Below are 18,108 nucleotides of genomic sequence, written 5' to 3' on the forward strand. Positions count from 1 at the left end.
CTCCGCGGACCCCGCCCCTCCCTTTCAACCAGAACAAGTTGACACTAGAGCGAAAATTGACGCCGAACTTCTTCGTGTCATTATTCGCGCTGTCGACGAACTGGGACTTGACTGGTTACCACCAGAAGAGCCCACCAGAAGCCGCAGCGATGAGTGGTTCCTGCCGGGGCGCCAGCAAGCCCCTCGCCATTGTTCGCCTCCATTTTTCCCAGAGGTTCACAAGGAGCTCACAAAATCATGGCGTGCGCTCTTTTCAGCACACACACGCTCTTCTGCTTCTCTGACGCTCTCATCTGTTGACGATGCTGAGGAGAAAGATTATGTGAAGCTCCCGCCACTGGAAAAAGCAGTCGCCGCCCATTTGTGTCCTCCCACTGCTGGCAGTTGGAGAGAAAAGGCCACACACCCTTCTAAGCCGTGCAGAACGTCCTCAGCACTCGCGGACCGTGCATACTCCACCGCTGGACAGGCTGCTTCTGCTCTACACACCATTGCTGTTCTCCAGATGTTTCAGGCAAAACTCCTCCGCGCTTGGACAAGTCAGGACCTGATCCGGATGCCTTCAGAGACCTCCGCAGCGCCACAGACCTGGCTCTGCGGGCTACAAAGTCCACCGCTCAGGCTATCGGCCGCAACATGGCCAGCCTAGTGGTGCTGGAGCGCCACTTATGGCTAAATCTGACGGAGATCAGGGACACGGACAGAACCGCCTTCCTCAACTCGCCAGTCTCCACTTCCGGTCTCTTCGGCCCTTCTGTTAAAGGGTTTGCGGAACGCTTCACGGAGGCTCACAAGGCATCTACTGCTACTGTATGAAGCACTTCCTCCCCAAGTGCTCCGGTTCTGCTTCACGGTGCCCCAAGAGCACACCTCAGCCAGAGAAACCAGCGCCATAGGTTCCCCAGCCCCGCCCAGTGGCTGAGACCAGTCAGCGCTTCAGACCAGCTAAGCGTTACCCGCTTCCCAAACGCCAGGGCCCACGGCCAAAGCTCACGCTGGACCATGAGCCTAGGAAGCCATCCTAGCCAGCGGGAAAAGGGGGCCATTTCTCACTGCGACCGGACCACCCCCTAAGATCACTCGAATGCCTCTTACAGCTCCCTCTTCAGTTCAGGCGGCTGGAGATTGTTAATTGCAGAACATGGGCCCGTCTCTCGTTATGCACCCCTGCACCCAAACACTGTTTTAACAGTGACCCACACAGAGCACAAATCGAGCAAATTTCTTCACAAAAACATCTGGGAGGTCGGGCCCCCAAGTCTTGGCATTACGCCTCCAAATGCAATCTGACCCCTGGCCTTTCGGGCCCAGGCCTGGCAGGCCATCCCCGAAGTGTCAGGCTGGGTTATGAAAATCATAAAGCAGGGTTATTCGCTTCAGTTCGCCCGCAGACCCCCGCGCTTTCGCGCTATAGTATACACTTCGGTAAGGAGCAGTGTGTCTCATGTCCTCCGCTCCGAAGTGATAAGTCTGCTGGCGAAAGGGGCTATCGAGATAGTTCCCACATCTCAAAGCGAGTCAGGCTTCTACAGCCAATATTTTCTCATTCCGAAGAAACGGCGGCCTGAGACCCATTTTAGATCTCAGACACCTGAACAAGGCCCTCATGGTACAGCCATTCAGGATGCTCACGACCAGACACATTCTGGAGAAGATTCGCCCAGGAGACTGGTTCTTCTCAGTAGATCTGAAAGACGCTTGCTTTCATATCCAAGTAAACCCCCGTCACAGGCCATTCTTGAGATTCGCCTTCGAAGGGCAGACATATCAATACACAGTCCTACCATTTGGACTGTCCCTAGCGACTCGTAAGTTCACAAAGTGCATGGATGCTGCTCTCTCCCCCCTAAGACAGTGGGGAATGCGCATTCTGAATTACCTCGAGGACTGGCTCATACTGGCCCAGTCGGAGGCGGAGTCTCTTACTCACAAAGCCTGGCTCCTTGGCCATCTGGAACGCCTTGGGTTCAGAGTGAACTTTACCAAGAGTATGCTGTCCCCCAGCCAACGAATCACGATCCTGGGAACAGTTCTCGACTCCATGCATATGAGAGCATGGCCCACACCAGACCGGGCTCTCTCAATTCAGCGTCTTGCTGCTTCGTTCAAAGTGGGCTCTCTCACGCCCCTCAGTTTCAAAGGGCCCTGGGCCTCATGGCCTCTGCATCGTCAGTACTCCAACAAGGCCTACTGCGTATGCGCACAGGTTCCAGCTCATGCGTGGCGCTCGGGCCACTTACACATAAGGGTAAAGCAGTGCTGTATCAAAGCCCTGGCCCCATGGAAAGACACCAACTGGAACCAGCTGGGTGTGAGCATGGGTCTGGTTTCGAAAAGGAAGGCTATTTCAACAGATGCTTCCAACCTCGATTGGGGAGCCCTGTACCAGGGCAGGCCTGCCTCCGGCCTCTGGTTGAGCTCGGAGAGACGCCTACACATCAACTGACTCGAATTGAGAGCGTTTTTTCTAGCCCTAAAAACCTTCCTTCCACATCTGGTGGGACACCACGTCTTGGTCCGAACGGACAACATGGCAGTGGAGTCCTACATAAATTGCCAGGGCGGTCTCAGGTCTCTCAACCTGTACACCATGGCCGAGCAGCTCCTGTTATGGGCTCACATCAACCTACGCTCACTCAGGGCGGCTCATGTGCCGCTGAACCAAGGGGCAGATATGTTATCTCGAGACAATGTTCGGTCAATGGTCAATGAACGGATCAGGGACACCACGGTGCAGTCCTTCTTGTAGCCCCCCTCTGGCGAACCCAGATCTGGTTCCCAGAGCTGATGCAGCTGTCAGAGACAGCTACGTGGCCTATCCCACTGAGGAAGGATCTCCTCACGCCGGCAAACAGGACAATCTGGCACCCCCGTCCCGACTTGTGGGCCCTCCACGCATGGCCCCTCAACGGGTACCCCAGGACCTCGCAGAGGGAGTCATGAACACTATAATGGAGGCTAGAGCACCGTCTACCAGTGATGCGCAGGTCAATGTATAAACAAACCGCACCCGACCGACATTTTCAACTAACCTGCCCGCAACTCGGACCGCAAAAAAGAAAAAGAAAATATTGTACCAGCGCCTCTGCCTCTCAGCGCCTCTGCCTCGCGAGTGGATGATAGCCCTGAAGACGCATAGCAATGATATACCTTTAGTGGTAGTATACCTTTAGTTAAGTTATACCTTAAGAGTCTTCGTAGCGCGCTAAGAGACAATGTTATCGGAAAATGCAGCCCAGGTATGATGCGTATGATGCGTAATGGAAATTCCAAAGCGCTCTTCTTTGGTCAGAACCATGGAGAGCGATCGCGGATTTACTTTTAACAATGCAACAAAATATTTAAAAAGCATCAAGCTATTTAAATCTATATTATGTATACGCACAGATAATATAACAGTAGGCTATATTAGTCAATATTTTTTTATTAGGTTAAGCAGTGATTGGATAACGTTTTTTTTGTTTCATTTAATGTTTTTAATTTAAGGCCCACCCACTGGCCCATCCAAAACTGGAATCCTGGCGCCGTGCCTGGTTGGTCGTGCCAGTTTTGTGGTTATCAAATGTGTAAATAGCATCGCAAGAAGTACACATGACAAAGCCAGCACTTTGGTCATCATCTTTCATTATTTCGGCAAATGTCTCCCACACTTTGCTCTTTCTATTTGTGTATTTGCGGAGCTTCCACTCCCCAGTCTTCACCTTTACTCTTGCCGCCTCCATCTCTACCTGCAGACTGAGCTTGTGCGTCATCTTCATGCCAATTATTCAGCCAATACAGTGTAGGCCTATGTACTTCATAGAAAATTGTGTCTAGTACTATATAAATTACAAAGGTTTAATTGGCATCTTTATTTCAAACGGCCCGACCGACCGCGACCCGAATATCATTAAAAATATTTTTGGATGACTCGTAACCGCGGGTAACCGCGGGTGACCGCAGGCGCCCACTCATTTTGGATCAACCCGCACATCACTGCCGTCTACTAGACACCTCTACCATCTCAAATGGTCAGTGTTCACAAGCTGGTGCTCAGCTCGGAACCTGGACCCACATAACTGTGACGTAACAAGGGTACTTACGTTTCTCCAAGAGGTGCTGGACGCGGGCCGTTCCCCCTCCATGCTCAAAGTGTATGTAGCAGCTATAGCAACTTTCCACTCCCCGGTGGCTGGTTCTTCCCTGGGTAAGCGACCTGATTGTTCGTTTCCTAAGAGGAGCCAGAATAAGGCTTAACCCACCTCGACCACCTTCGGTGCCGGCTTGGGACCTGTCCACGGCCCTTCGGGGCCTGAAAGGACCTCCCTTCGAGCCACTCCAGTCGGCTGATCTGAAGCCCATCTCTCTCAAAACCGCTCTCCTGCTAGCACTAGCGGTGGTTAAAAAAATTGGGGACTTACAAGCACTCTCCACGAGCGCTTCCTGTCTTGAGTTCGGGCCTAATGACTCCAGAGTCGTCTTTAAACCAAGGCATGGATATGTACCTAAAGTGCTCTCAACTCCGTTCAGAGCCCAGGTTATCTCCCTATCTGCTCTTCCCTCTTCAGAAGACAATAGTGATGCATACATGCTCTGCCCCGTTAGGGCTTTGAGAATTTATCTGGAGCGTTCTGCCCCATTCAGGCAGTCGGAACAGCTCTTTGTCTGTTTTGGTGGCCACACCAAGGGTTCTCCAGTCACGAAACATAGACCGTCAAGATGGATAGTGGATGCTATCTATCTGGCCTGCGCTTCCATGGGCCTTCCGTGGCCCATAGGTGTAAGAGCCCACTCCACAAGAAGCATGGCTTCCTCTCGGGCATGGTCCAGTGGAGTTCCTATAGAAGACATTTGTGCGGTGGGTGGCTGGTCTGCTCTAGGGCTTCACTTTTGTGAAAAAATCCTGTTTGATTTTTGAGACATAAGTGTTCATTGAATCGATTGTTGTTTCCATTTTAAACGCCAAATATGGGCAAATCCACGAACAACTACAGGCATTAGGACAAACATAAAGAGGGCGCTTGAGTTAGCAATATTCCTGATGATTTATTGGCGTGAAGTTTCGTGCACAATGACAAACAGGAGTGCAACATTCTCGAAAAACAATAAGCAGAGTGGACTGCCATAACATCAATGAAAAACATTAATTTGGCTGTGTTTACGATTATAAATGTCAAACAAATTTTGCCTACGTAGGCGATTGTAGACCGTAGCCCGAATCTGTATCTTTATGCATGAGACTGTCTGAATACCGGCAGAATTCACATTTTTGTAGTAAAAAGAGAAACATTATGCAGAAGTATAATTTGCTGTTATGTGTGTTTGTCAGAGCCTGCAGTTGCTGTGTGACGCGCGTTCGCTGCGGGCGTATCATGACGAGCTGGACGCGCTCCAAAAAAAGACTGTTAAAGTCGATTCCCTATTTTCGTTTTCGAAACTTGTGTTGGTTGGTTCGATCGATTGTGCAATCGATTTTCGAATGTAAAGTGACATCCCTAGTCTGCTCCGTCCACATTTGCAAAATTCTACAACTTAGAGGTTCCTGCCTTGCAGGCACGAGTCCTCTCCATTTAGGGCCCAAGCACCAACGGGTCCAGACCTATGTATATCTGAGGCTCCCCCACGGTGGCCCTCTGCACAAGTATGCAGTATATAACATTCTAGGACCCGACACTTCTGGTCTACGATGATTTGGACTACTCTGTTATAAGTCTCGGGCCTCCCTGGACAACTTCAGAGCAGTCATCTGCTAATAGCATGGCGTTTTAAAATGGGTTCCCATAGCGTTTGCAACGCCGTGCTATTTTGCTCATTTCAGGTGCTTCGCTTCAGACTATTTAACCTGTCTCTATGGCGAATTCTGTCGAATTCATACCCTTTAGCCACGCCCATATTGGCGCGCTCAAGGCGAGCAAGTGCTCTGATAGTATCTTTATCTCTCAGGGAACCGAGGTTACGCAAATAACTGAGTACGTTCTCAGCGCTGTCAAAATAAAAGTCACAACAACAAGGCGGCTTACGTCACTTCAGAGTTCCTAATGGCGTTGCAACCAGGAAAACAGCCCTAGCTTGGGGAACATTTAGTTCTCGGGGAATCACCCTGGTGGCTAGTTTCTAGAACTACCCTGTGCCAAAGCCCCTAATATGTACCATTTCAGCAGTAACATTTACAATACTAATCTTTCCCCCCTAAATAAGGTACCATTTAAAAGCTTTTGTACCTTACAAAAAGCTAGTTACATAACAGAAATAATTAATATGTTGCCTATTAAGAACAGTTAAAATTGAGATGAACAAAAATAGTAGGCGGCCTACATCATGCAAATGCGGGGTTGTGAAACTAGGAGGGTCAAACTGTGTCGTGGGAGGATTCACACACCACATCAACACTTCTGCTGTATGTTTAGCAGGAAGTTTTATAAGATCAGACACTGAACAACTGAAGAAAATGTTTCACATGTTAGTTTTGTTCTGTTTGTGCTGCTTGAGTCTAATCGGTAAGTTATAAAAACATTTTAATTTTAATTTTTCGTTTCCCATTTTAGAATAATAAAGCTGCTCAACTTTTTAGATGAAGTTAGATTCATCTGCTGTTATGTACCAGACGAATCACGAATATTGGGAAATCTACTAACTTTGAATTCAGACTTTGTTCAGAATTTTAAACTAAAATATGATGTTGAAAGACATGGAAATTAATGGAAATCTCTACAGTGAATCTACATATATTTCTGTAAATCTCTGTTTTCTTAATCTTCTAATACATTTTTAATGGATTCACATCAGAAGTGTATATATGCAAAAATAAATTTGCACATTCAATCTGCAATAGTTATCATGTATTTGTTTTTAATAAATATGTAACTTTATACATTAAACAGTTTAAAGTTTGAGGATCTGTTCCACCACACGGGTTCATCTTAAATAAAGGTTTTACTAATAAATCTGTTGCGCCAAACTTTAAACTTGAAAATAATCAGATTTACATTTAAACCATAATTTTGATCCTGAATCCTTTACATGAAAGAACAGGGTGAAAGTTAATCTTAAAAGTAAACTCCTTAAGGAAGTCATATATGATTGAAAATGTTTTTTTTTTTTTTTTTTTTTTTTTGGAAACCTGCCTTATATTCTTTAATATTAGTCCATTAATTGATATAATAGATATATTTATTTACATTTTTTAACATGTTTATATTTATTTATCAGCAATTAATAAGCGCTGCTGCAATGTTTTCTCTGTCTGCTTGATTCTGACAATCTCTCTTTAACGGTAGCGGTTAGAAGTTTACAGTAGCACATATTAAGACTGTCGATATTTTTGGCTTTGTAAACCATCAAAAACCTTAATCTGTAAATCTGTTTGTTCTCCAGGTGTGTTTGGTGATTCAGTGTCAGTTATGGAGGGAGATTCTGTTACTCTAAACACTAATGAAACTGAAATACATGAAGACGAAGATATACGGTGGACATTTGGAGATGAAAACTCTCTGATAGCTAAAATTAAAAAAAAGAAGCAAATCTTCTCCACATATGATGTTCCTGATGGAAGATTCAGAGACAGACTGAAGCTGGACGATCAAACTGGATCTCTGACCATCACAAACACCAGAACTGAACATACTGGAGTTTATCAACTACTGATAACTAGAGCTGGAAAAGGATCAAAAACATTCAACGTTTCTGTCTATGGTGAGCAGAGATAATTTGTCCAAAAGTTCACATTTTAATAATTTTATAGTTTGAACCAAGCGTGCCGCACAAGCCCTGAAAAGTGAAGCCAAAACGTCTCGATCGCCCCCCGGTGGCTGGTCCTAGTATAGGTCATAAGCCCCGCCTCCCCATGTTATTCAACGGGACTTGAGACCAACTAAACAATTAAATTACACTTCAAATATCTTTTTTCCAAAGGCGGTTTCTTTTATTTGCTGTCGTTTTTATCACGTGGATGTAAGTTCAAGTGTCTGTTTCAAAAAGTTGTTTTTTAGTTAGTTACGTGATGCGTTGGTGTAACGTCATGATTGACAGCTGTGATTGACAGGTTCTCGAGCGAAGTAGTCACTGAAGCTCCAACGGACATTTTTTTCGGGATCTTCGGAGGACTGAAGAGATTGTATTTACTTTATTGTTGTACTGCAATCATTTTTTTAAAAAGTGTGCAGAATCCACTCTCCCTGAGTGCATTCTGCGAGAGTGAGGGCGGAGTGTTGATTTTCGCGGCTTTACTTCCTGCTCACTACTGCGCATGTCTGGTCCCGAGATCGCTACTGCGCAGACTCAAGTTCCAATATGTCAGCGCCATATCGGGACTCTAGCGGCTTCAGTTCTCATCAATGGAAGAGAGCGAAGGGGCGTCGTCCATCTTTTTTTACAGTCTATGGTTTGAACTGAAAGACACATTCAGTGACCGTTAACACACTAAACACTCACTCAAAACTAAAATAGACTGATTGTTCATATTTCTCTCTATTCTGTCATGTTTTCCAGCTCGTCTGCCTGTTCCTGTCATCATCAGTAACTCTTCACAATGTTCTTCATCATCATCATCAAATTGTTCATTGGTGTGTTCATCAGTGTTGAATGTGTGTGATGCGACTCTCTCCTGGTACAAAGGAATCAGTGTATTGTCCAGCATCAGTGTGTGTGATCTCAGCATCAGTCTCTCTCTACCTCTGGAGGTGGAATATCAGGATAAAAACACCTACAGCTGTGTGCTGAACAATCCCATCAGCAACCAGACCACACATCTGGACATCAACACACTCTGTCACACATGTGCAGGTACCACAGCACTGATGATATATGGGATTGTGTATAAATTCACTCACACTAATGACTCTCTTCTTCAGTTCCTCCAGTCTCAGTGTCTCTGATAGTGTTGATCTCTGCGGCTGCTGCTGGATCTCTGTTGATTGTAGCTGCAGTCATTGGGATCTTCTGCATCTGCAGGAAAAAATTAGGTAACGAGATCAAACAATTAATGCATATGTTGAAATATTTATCTTTTATAAGGCCAATTTCAATAGATTAAAAAATATGTTGTTTTTAACATGTATGCATTATGTTAATGTTAATGCAGTTCAGACCCAGGAGAAAGACATGAATGATTCTGCATTGTGTAAACCAACCAGACGAAAAAGGGTAAGACCATTCATGACTTTGTTGCAAGAAGTTGTTGTCTGTTTGAATTTTTGTATTCAATATGCATCAGATGGTCAGTGAACAGATGTATTGTATTTTCCCTCAATAACAATAATATATTATTATATTCAATGATTAGTTCATCCAAAAAAAAAAGTCTTAAATTTACTCACCGCACTGTTATGAGTTTCTTTTAGGCAGTAGTATGTCAGCCTCAGTCACCATTCACTTTCATTGCATATTTTTTTTAAAAGTGAACTATAACTGCCAGTCTCTGCCTACCACCACCTTTTGTGTTTCCCGGAAGAAAGTTTATCTCTATCGTGGGTTGTAACGGTACGGTAGACTTTCGTGTTTGTCGTGGTCGGGGAGACTTGATGAGGAAGAGCTGCATTATTTGTCTGTCCACACTAGACAGCCAATCAGAACAGCGTGTGGGCGGAGTCTCGCGGCAAGTGCGCAGCACCAGTGAGTAATCTTGACGGCATTCGCAAAAAAATGGATGTAGGATGATCAAATTCACAAATATTACACCATTTAAACATTTTTCAAATACATAGGCTACTGAGTTACTAAAACAATCTTTGTCAAAGAATGCACTTGAACGTTCTTTACATTTGTTTAATTTCAAGATCTGAGGTGAATTATCCGTTGTTGGTTTACATCTACAAAGCTGGGAGCACTAAATGATATTCAAAGTCACATTACACGCTTTTAAATAAAGCACATAAACAGTTCCTAAGATTATCATTGCTGCACTTTATGTTTGTTGTTCCAGCGCGACGTCGCAGAAAAATATAACCGTTTCTAAAATAGAATCGTCTCGTCGTCGCGGTTGGTTATTTATAATTCTATTTTAGAAACGGTTTATTTTTCTGCGACGTCGCGCTGGAACAACAAACACAAAGTGCGGCAATAATCTCGGGTACTGCTTGTGCTTTATTTAATGTTAAAAGCATGTAATGTGACTTTGAATATCATTTAGTGCTCCAGCTTTGTAAACAACAAAACACATCCACTTGCATATTTGACAATCGGAATATACTTCATGCCATAGCTAACAAATTTTTTAATATTTTGAATAAAAAAGACATAAAAGCAGATCATCATTCATTCAGCCAGAGAATGTCTAATAAGGGGAGAACTTCCACTCTCAGTACACTTCCGGCTTCTGAACTGGTTGCAGTTCCACTCTGATTCCATATGAGGGCGCTCACAGGACGAGTGCAGAATGAATGGAGGTCTATGGCGCTATACCCATCAAAATCCACTTTTCTCAGGATATAATTTTTTGTCTAGTAATTTGAATATTGTATTCGAAAGGAGATGCAAAGAAATTACACATTGCTGGGTGTTAGATTTTTTAGAGTCACTTATTTGCTTTAAAAAGTCTTTTAAAGTGTCAATGGTGTCATACATGTACGTACGACCAGAGATACTGCTTTACAACAATCCTTAAGTCACTCTGGTGCTTTCGTGCTGCACTTTCTTTTCTCTCGAGGCATCGACAACACAGCTGACACAGGTAAACACACGTGCTAGAAGAGATTTTGTTTTGTTTGTTTCTGGTCCCGCTTCGGATGCAATTGATGCCATCAAGCGGTAGGCCTATCTCTGGTCGTAATCAGTCCTTCACTGACCAATCAGCGTTCATTAGCAGAATGCTAGCGTGTTATGCAACAACAACTCAACCTGTAAGAAATCGAAAGGACATAAGTGCTCGTTCATTCAACTTTCAACCTATAACCCATGTTGAACTTGCAAAACCTACTATCGAATCTGAGATTTCTCAACAGCAATCGGGTGAAAGAAACAAATTTAGCCGTCTAGCTCCATAGACTCCCATTCATTTTGCACTCATGGCGATCGCCCCCAGTGGAACTCTGGTGGAACTACAACCAAAATTCGGTACAATAGGACTTAATAGGGAGTGGGCAGGCTCTCCGTAGATGGGCTCTGATTCAGCGCTGTTGTAGCTGCGGTGTGTCACGTGACAAACAATGACGCGTCACCATGGAAACCATAGTGACCCGTTCTAAATAACGGTCGCCTTGAAAAACTCACGCTGGGGGGTCAGCCAGAATATTTTAAACTTACGTGTGAAAGGGTTAAGGTTATCTATAAGCTAGTGTGCTCTAAAACAATGACAAGATTCACGTTTAGAAGATATAAGTTCAAAACTAACCATCTCTCACTTCTGCCAATATTAATCAATGATTTTTGAAGACATCACTCTGCACTTCAGCTTCACATCAGATTTACTGTCCTATCAAATGCTTTCTAGAATCTGAAGTCCCGCCCCCAACATTAAAAATAGTTACTGGGCTGAAATCAGTCACTTATTCACACAAGTATTATGTTACAAGTGTGTGATTATCAGTGACAAAGCGATCGGACATCATTCATTTGGATAGGCTGATGACTTCTGCCGATACGGGACAGTGATCAACAAGAGATTAAACTTGTACAGATGATGGGCAATACCCAGGTTAGGCCATAGGCTACAATCAATTACAATGACTGTATATTGATTGACTGTATATTTTTCCTTGCAGAAATCAAAGGAGGCCGTGTATGGAAATATCACACCAAAATGGTGATCAAATACAACATCTCTGCCAGGATGGTTTTCTTCTGACTCATGAAATGTTTTTATTTGATTTTTTTTTTTATGTGTATTTTATTTACACATGCACTCTCATAAGCACTATTGTTAAGTCTGCAATTGTGTTGCTGTGTATTAGTATAATTTAATGGCGCACAAATAAGACAGCATCCAGAAACAACTAAATGTTTTTTGTTTTTTTTTTAGCACATGGAAACTTTATAAAATTGTATCACCCTTCACTGTTCTCGATCACTTTACTCCTGTTTGAATAAAAAGAAAATTCTCTGTCCAATGCATAAAATCACATCTCTCTAGCCTACTGCTACTTTTACCCGAGACAGTGCCCTATAAATACAGCTGCTGGTCTCACAGAGGATGAGCTGAAGAACAAATATGAAATAATGATGGGCACTTTCGAAACATTTTTTAATTTGTTTTGAAACAATCAGAAAGCCAAATTCTTTTTTTTTTTTCTGCCAAAGTCACATGAGTTCAGTAGAAGAGGTTCCGTTACGTCATTACTGCTCGGAAATGTCGATGGTTTGCCGCTAGGGGGCGATGATCTCTGTGAACCCATGAACCAGTGGTTGTCTACATGATTTTGACCTTATCTTGGATTTTTTATACATTTCATACATTTCTTATACATTTTATTTTATACATTTCTATACAATTTTTCTATTACAATTTTATACATTTCTAGACACATTTGTACAATAAAAAGGAAGAGCTTCAGTTAAAAGTCTCTAATTGGTCTGATTAACCAACAATCCTACAATTTAATAAAATGACAAAAACACTTTTTATTTAATGCTATTATATGATTTGTTAATTACCTTTAATAGATTACACCTTCAATAAAACCTTTACAATGGGCTTGTAAAAGGTGTTTTATTCATGTTTGGACTGAGTTTTCGCTGCATTTCCAAAGTTCTGACCAGCAGGGGTCGCCAGCGTGTGGAGATTCGAGCGATTCGAAAGAAGCTATCTTTTTTTTTAAGCAATGGTTCAATTGATTCAAAGTTTCGAAAAGCTTTGTTTCTCCCATTACTAATAAACTAAATAAAAAAGACATCTTACTAATTACTGCGCTGCCTCATGATGCTTGTTTATCACAGATTACTTTGGTCTATTAGAATAAAAACACATTTTCACAGAGTTATTAGCCTAGCCTACTACTTTTATTACTTATATAGTAAAACACACCAGCAGTCAGCAGAACAACAACATATATTCCTGCTATATGAACTGAAGACAGACCTGAAGCTATAAAGATAAATAGACACAGTTATTGTTATTACAGATTGACTGTCTTTGACTCATATTTACTGTCATCACTTTCATTTTCGATATTGAGTGGCGCCATCTGGTGGGTTTTGAATAACAGCAGCTAAAACAGCATTAGGCTACAGCACAATGCAACAGGTTATTTTAGGACTAAGAGTCATGTGACAATGTGAAAATGGTGTCACTTGATGTGCATGTGAAGGTGATAGAGATGATCTCAGTTATGTTTTAATACTGAGTCAGAGCTCACGTTTTCATTTATTAGATCGATGTAACTAAATATTAAACTGTATTTTAACATCCTCAAAGGAAAATGCTGTGAATTACTAAATTATGCTTACTAATGACAGAAACATTGAAGCACTTAAAACTGTTAAATAGTTTTTTTCTACATAAAGATTGTGGGTAAGAAAAATGACTGGAATCATAATGTATAAACTTTCTCCTTCCAACCAACCAATTTTTTTTAAAAAAGAAAGAAAAGTAAAAGAAACACATTCTAAACTGTTGAGCAGTTAAATATGATAATTGTGTTACCGTTTCTCTCCCTCTGTGTCAAACAGTTGCTCATCTTGTTTGTTTTTTCTCCAGTAGATTAGGCCTAAAGAGTTTTAACAAATCTGATAGTATCAGGACAGGAAGAAGCTCTTCACCTACACACTAAACACTCATGCACTGAAAACACACTCTCACCTGCAAGATGTTTGTCCACCAACAGACAAAACCACATTTCTGTAGAAAACCGACCGCAGGAGTTTCAGTCTGACTCAGAAGATGAACTTCAGTAAAACTGGCACTGTGAGGTGGCAGACGATTTTATGTACTTTGGGTTTTTCCATTCTCTAAAAATTTAGACAAAATATACATCATTTTAAAATCACTAGAGTTAGGCTTTCTAGCAATCTCGCCTGATATAAGACAGCCACTCAACAGTCTGTGGTCGTCATTGTCTGATTCTCCTTTTCATGATGGGCCATATATTATCAGCAATAAACAGATCTGGACTGCAGGTGTAGAGTGTGTAAGAAACCACTCTGTTGTAACACGTGCAGAATGATTGTCTAACCATAGACTTCCCAGGAACAATGTCATCTTGATGGCTGTATGTGCAATACCAACACCTCTCCTCCACGTCAATGATACCGTCACGAATATGCACTGATGCACCACCATTACAGATGTTTGCTTTTGCATCTGTCTCTGATGAAAGTCTGGATGGTCCCTTTCGTCTTTGGGACTGAGAACTCAATGTTGTTTTTTTCGAAATATCTTTGCAATTTAGCCATGACAGTAATCTTTTCACTTTCATTTTGCCTCTGTCCCAACTTTTTTGGAATGTGTTACAGCCATCAAAATCAAAATGTGTTCATATTTACCAAATACAATTAAGTTGGTCAGTGGAAACATTGGAAATCTTTTCTTTTTGGCAGTTAAATAAAGGTTCAAGAGAATTAATAAAAATCACATATTCTTGATTTTACTGCATTTCACAAATATCCCATCTTTTCTGGAAATGAGGTCACTGAGGTGGTATCTTTTCAAAAGGTACTAATAGGGGCTTTTGCACCAGAGAAACCTTTTCACAGCTCCTAGAACTATTGGCAGTAGTACCCAGTTTTTGGTGTGGTCACACCTCAAGAACTTTCACCACCACTCAAAACCAAAATAAATAGTGTTCCAACCAATCACCGACAGGGATGGATGTTGTGAGGTTTTGCGCTCATGCACGGCTGCCTATGACGGCTGCACGCGAAAACCTCACAACATCCATCCCTGTCGGTGATTGGTTCATGCTTATGGGGCGGGCAGCTAGCGGTTCGTTAGGAAAGATAAGATGAATGTGATCATTTATGTTTGGGCCTGAAATCGCTGATACAACCTTTAACCCCTACTTCAGATTAGGGTCAAAACCAGCGCTACAGAGTGGTGAAGGTATGACGTCACCTTGTAGGCCAACCAGTGTGGTGAAGAGATGAATCCAGTTAGCATCACACTGGTTCCCTCGACAAATCCCACAATCCTGTGCATTCCAATCCCTGAAAAATAAAGATGGCATTTGAAATTTGAGGTCGGAGGTCAGTTTGTGTGTAAAGTGAATTTGACCAACTTTTCCCTCTTTTGATGACATTTCTAGCGAGAAGTTCGTATTGTAGTAATTAAATATTCTTTTTTTTTGTCACCAAAGCTCTCTCTATTTTGTCATCAATCATCAAATCGTTACGCTGCTTCAGAAGTCTTTCTGAAATCAGTTTGGTGAGGTATCTTTATGCGTAAACGCTATCTGCTAAGTCATAGTCTGACAGGGCAGGGAGGCAACAAGTCACTGTCTAGGTTTTCAGATGCAGCCACAGTTTGTAGCCTATATATTTACAACACTAACTATAGATATCTAATCTATATCTAACTATAGATACTAATAAATCGACCTCTCGACCTTATAACTAAGGAGGAAATCTAACGAAACTTTGAGGAGACCAAGAGAAACATAATTCTGTATTCCTGCTCAGCTAGCGACACTGGATATCAACCACACAGCAAATGCTAAGACTTTTCATATACTGTCTACTTTCTTTGTATAACAGTTCTATCTAATAGCGTATTAGACAGGGCTGTTAAACAGATTGTATACTAAAGGAGTCATTCCACGAAACCAGTACGATTTGGTCATTCCACGAAGCCGGTTCGTTTTAATATCTATAAACTAGGACCAGATATATGCATTGGCCTTATAGTTATGTGCTTAACACTTATTATATTGAAAGAATCTTTGCTTGCAAAGCGGGAACTTCCATGTTATAATATCACGAGGAGGCCCAGCCGGCTTTCAATCTTCAATTGGTATTCCACTCGACCATCCCCAAGATGAGACCATACCTCTCGTGGAATGAGCTCTGACGCTTATGGGACACTGGAGGCCCTTAGACTCATAAGCCAGCAAGATAGCGTCCACTATCCAGCATGATAATCTCTGCTTTGTGACCGCGAGTCCTTTGGAGTGGCCGCCAAAACATACGAAGAGCTGTTCTGACTGACTGAACGGGGCAGAACACTCTAAATAAACTCTAATGGCCCTGACAGGGCAGAGCAAATTCGCATCTCTTTCATCCTCTGACGAGGGAAGAGCTGGCAGTGAAATGACCTGTACTCCTGTGGAGAGCACTTTAGGAACTCTGGAGTTGTTAGGCCCGAATTCAAGGCAGGAGGCACTTACTGAAAGCGCTTGCAAATCACCTACTCACTTGACTGACGCTAGCGCCAGCAAGAGAGCAGTTTTGAGTGAAAGAGGCTTCAGGTCAGCGAGCTGAAGTGGCTCAGATGAGGCTCCTTTCATGGCCTCCAGGACCATGGAGAGGTCTCAGACAGGCACGGAGGGGGGGTCGAGGTGGGTTTAGCCTTCTGGGCCCTTTGAGGAAGCGCACAACCAGGTCCCTTCTTCCCACTGATTGCCCAGCCACATGAGCGTGAAATGCTGCTATTGCCGCTATAGAGACAGAGCGCCACACGGGAAAACAGTCCAACGTTCTCCATTGACTTTGCGTTGCGAGAGGCTGCCTCCTTGTCATTTCTTGCTTCTAACAAAAGACAGAAAAATGCCTAAAAGCTGCTGTGTGACAAGGTGTACAGCAAACAAAACCCAGAAATAAGTTTTCATAAGCTGTCGACCCCAAAAAACGAGCGTTTGAAGACATAAAAGTGGATACAGGCTGGAACGAATGGGTAAATTGTGGGATCCTGACACTCAATATGCACTAAAAATACACTACATGTGCAGTAAGTTAAACATTTGGTCACTGGTGAGTCAAATATCCAAATGTCAGTTTTATATATTATATTTCTGTAAGATAAACTATCCTGTGTTGTCGATTACGGTTTCCTCCAGCGGGCGTACGTTAGTTCTCAGAGTAATGAGACACGTGACGCTCTGTCTCAACTGCCTGTATCCACTTTTATGTCCTAAACACTCGTTTTTTGGGGTCGAGAGCTAATAAAAACGTATTTCGGGTTTTTTTTAGCTTGTTTGCTGTACACCTTGTCACACAGCAGCTTTTAGGCATTTTTATGTCTTCTGTTAGAAGCAAGAAATGACAAGGAGGCAGCCTCTCGCAATGCAAAGTCAATGGAGACGGTTGGATTGTTTTCCCCCCGGGTGTGGGCATGGCCTAAATACGCTATGTCTCTATATATACTTTGAGCGTGGCGGGGAACGCCCCGCGTTTAAAGAGCTCTTGTAAAAAGGAGAGAATTTTCTGTACTCCACATAATAAGGTGGGCAAGTTCCGAGCTGTGTACCAAGCAACAAAGTGAGATGCAGCTGTTCATCTGACTTGCAATGGTCGAACTTCAGGTCTTATACATTTTCTTATCACTAGGTAGCCAATCAGCAATCTTTCTCTTTTTGCTCCGCCTCGAGATCTCGCTACCTTTAGAATCATCTTTCCCGGATACATCTTTTAATAGGTGGAAAAATCTTTTTAAAATCATTTTTAAAAAAATCTCAGGAAACATGACTTTCTGCACCTGCAGTGTTCTAGTGCAATCCATCATTTTTAATTAACATTTTTAGTACCATCTTATCAACTAACTATACACATCTTCTCTCTGAGCTAGTTAGGTACTTTTCCATCCTCACAGACCCTTTGACCTGATTTAACCTGATTTATCCTGATTTAACCCGGTTTCTGACTGAGACACAGCAATACAGACTTTTATATGAGGCAAAGGAAATTCTCCAACACATGTAAAAGGATATAGCGCGGCAAATGGCACGGCAGAACAGCGGGCTGAAGGTGGCGTCGAGTTGAAACAGGAGCCGGCATCCTCAGACTGCTTTGCAGGTGCTTGTTCGAGGCGGCGAAGAAGGTTTCTAATACGGAAGTCAGCGAAGTGGAGACTTGCTGAAGAGATTAAATCTGTTTTTATGGCGAAAATAGGGCCTTATATAAGCCATGCCCATTCTGGCGGGCTATGACACGCCAGGGCGCGAAGCAGCCTGATTGGTTTGCGTGCATGAGCTGCCTCGCCATAGGTTCGTGAAGTTGTTGCAGCACAGCCAATGACCGCTCTAGTGCTCAGCTAGGTGTCTGCTGTGCAGC

General features: G+C 42.9%; 1 protein-coding gene and 1 long non-coding RNA gene across 3 annotated transcripts in view; one reads left to right on the top strand and one right to left on the bottom strand.

The window, feature by feature from the left end:
* The window catches only part of LOC307169868 (CD48 antigen-like), a 39,734-nt gene extending 27,272 nt beyond the window's left edge, over positions 1–12,462 (top strand). The window contains exons 1-6 of one of the 2 annotated variants that reach the window (XM_079890749.1): positions 6,416–6,476; positions 7,354–7,671; positions 8,467–8,760; positions 8,829–8,939; positions 9,059–9,120; positions 11,676–12,462. In XM_079890749.1, the coding sequence (XP_079746875.1) occupies positions 6,428–6,476; positions 7,354–7,671; positions 8,467–8,760; positions 8,829–8,939; positions 9,059–9,120; positions 11,676–11,720 (879 nt within the window). In that variant the 5' untranslated portion in view covers positions 6,416–6,427 and the 3' untranslated portion in view covers positions 11,721–12,462. Of the gene's footprint in view, positions 1–6,415; positions 6,477–7,353; positions 7,672–8,466; positions 8,761–8,828; positions 8,940–9,058; positions 9,121–11,675 lie in introns of those variants that run through there. The other variant, XM_079890750.1, reaches the window with a different exon arrangement.
* On the bottom strand, positions 8,656–9,461 carry LOC307169904. Its single transcript, XR_013823238.1, has 3 exons — positions 9,294–9,461; positions 8,808–8,922; positions 8,656–8,726 (listed from the first exon to the last, which is right to left on the bottom strand). It is a non-coding gene; the product is annotated as an uncharacterized lncRNA (long non-coding RNA).
* Positions 12,463–18,108: the final 5,646 nt, after the last annotated feature.

Source organism: Squalius cephalus, assembly GCF_949319135.1.
Source record: "Squalius cephalus genome assembly, chromosome: 13".
Lineage (NCBI taxonomy): Eukaryota > Metazoa > Chordata > Actinopteri > Cypriniformes > Leuciscidae > Squalius > Squalius cephalus.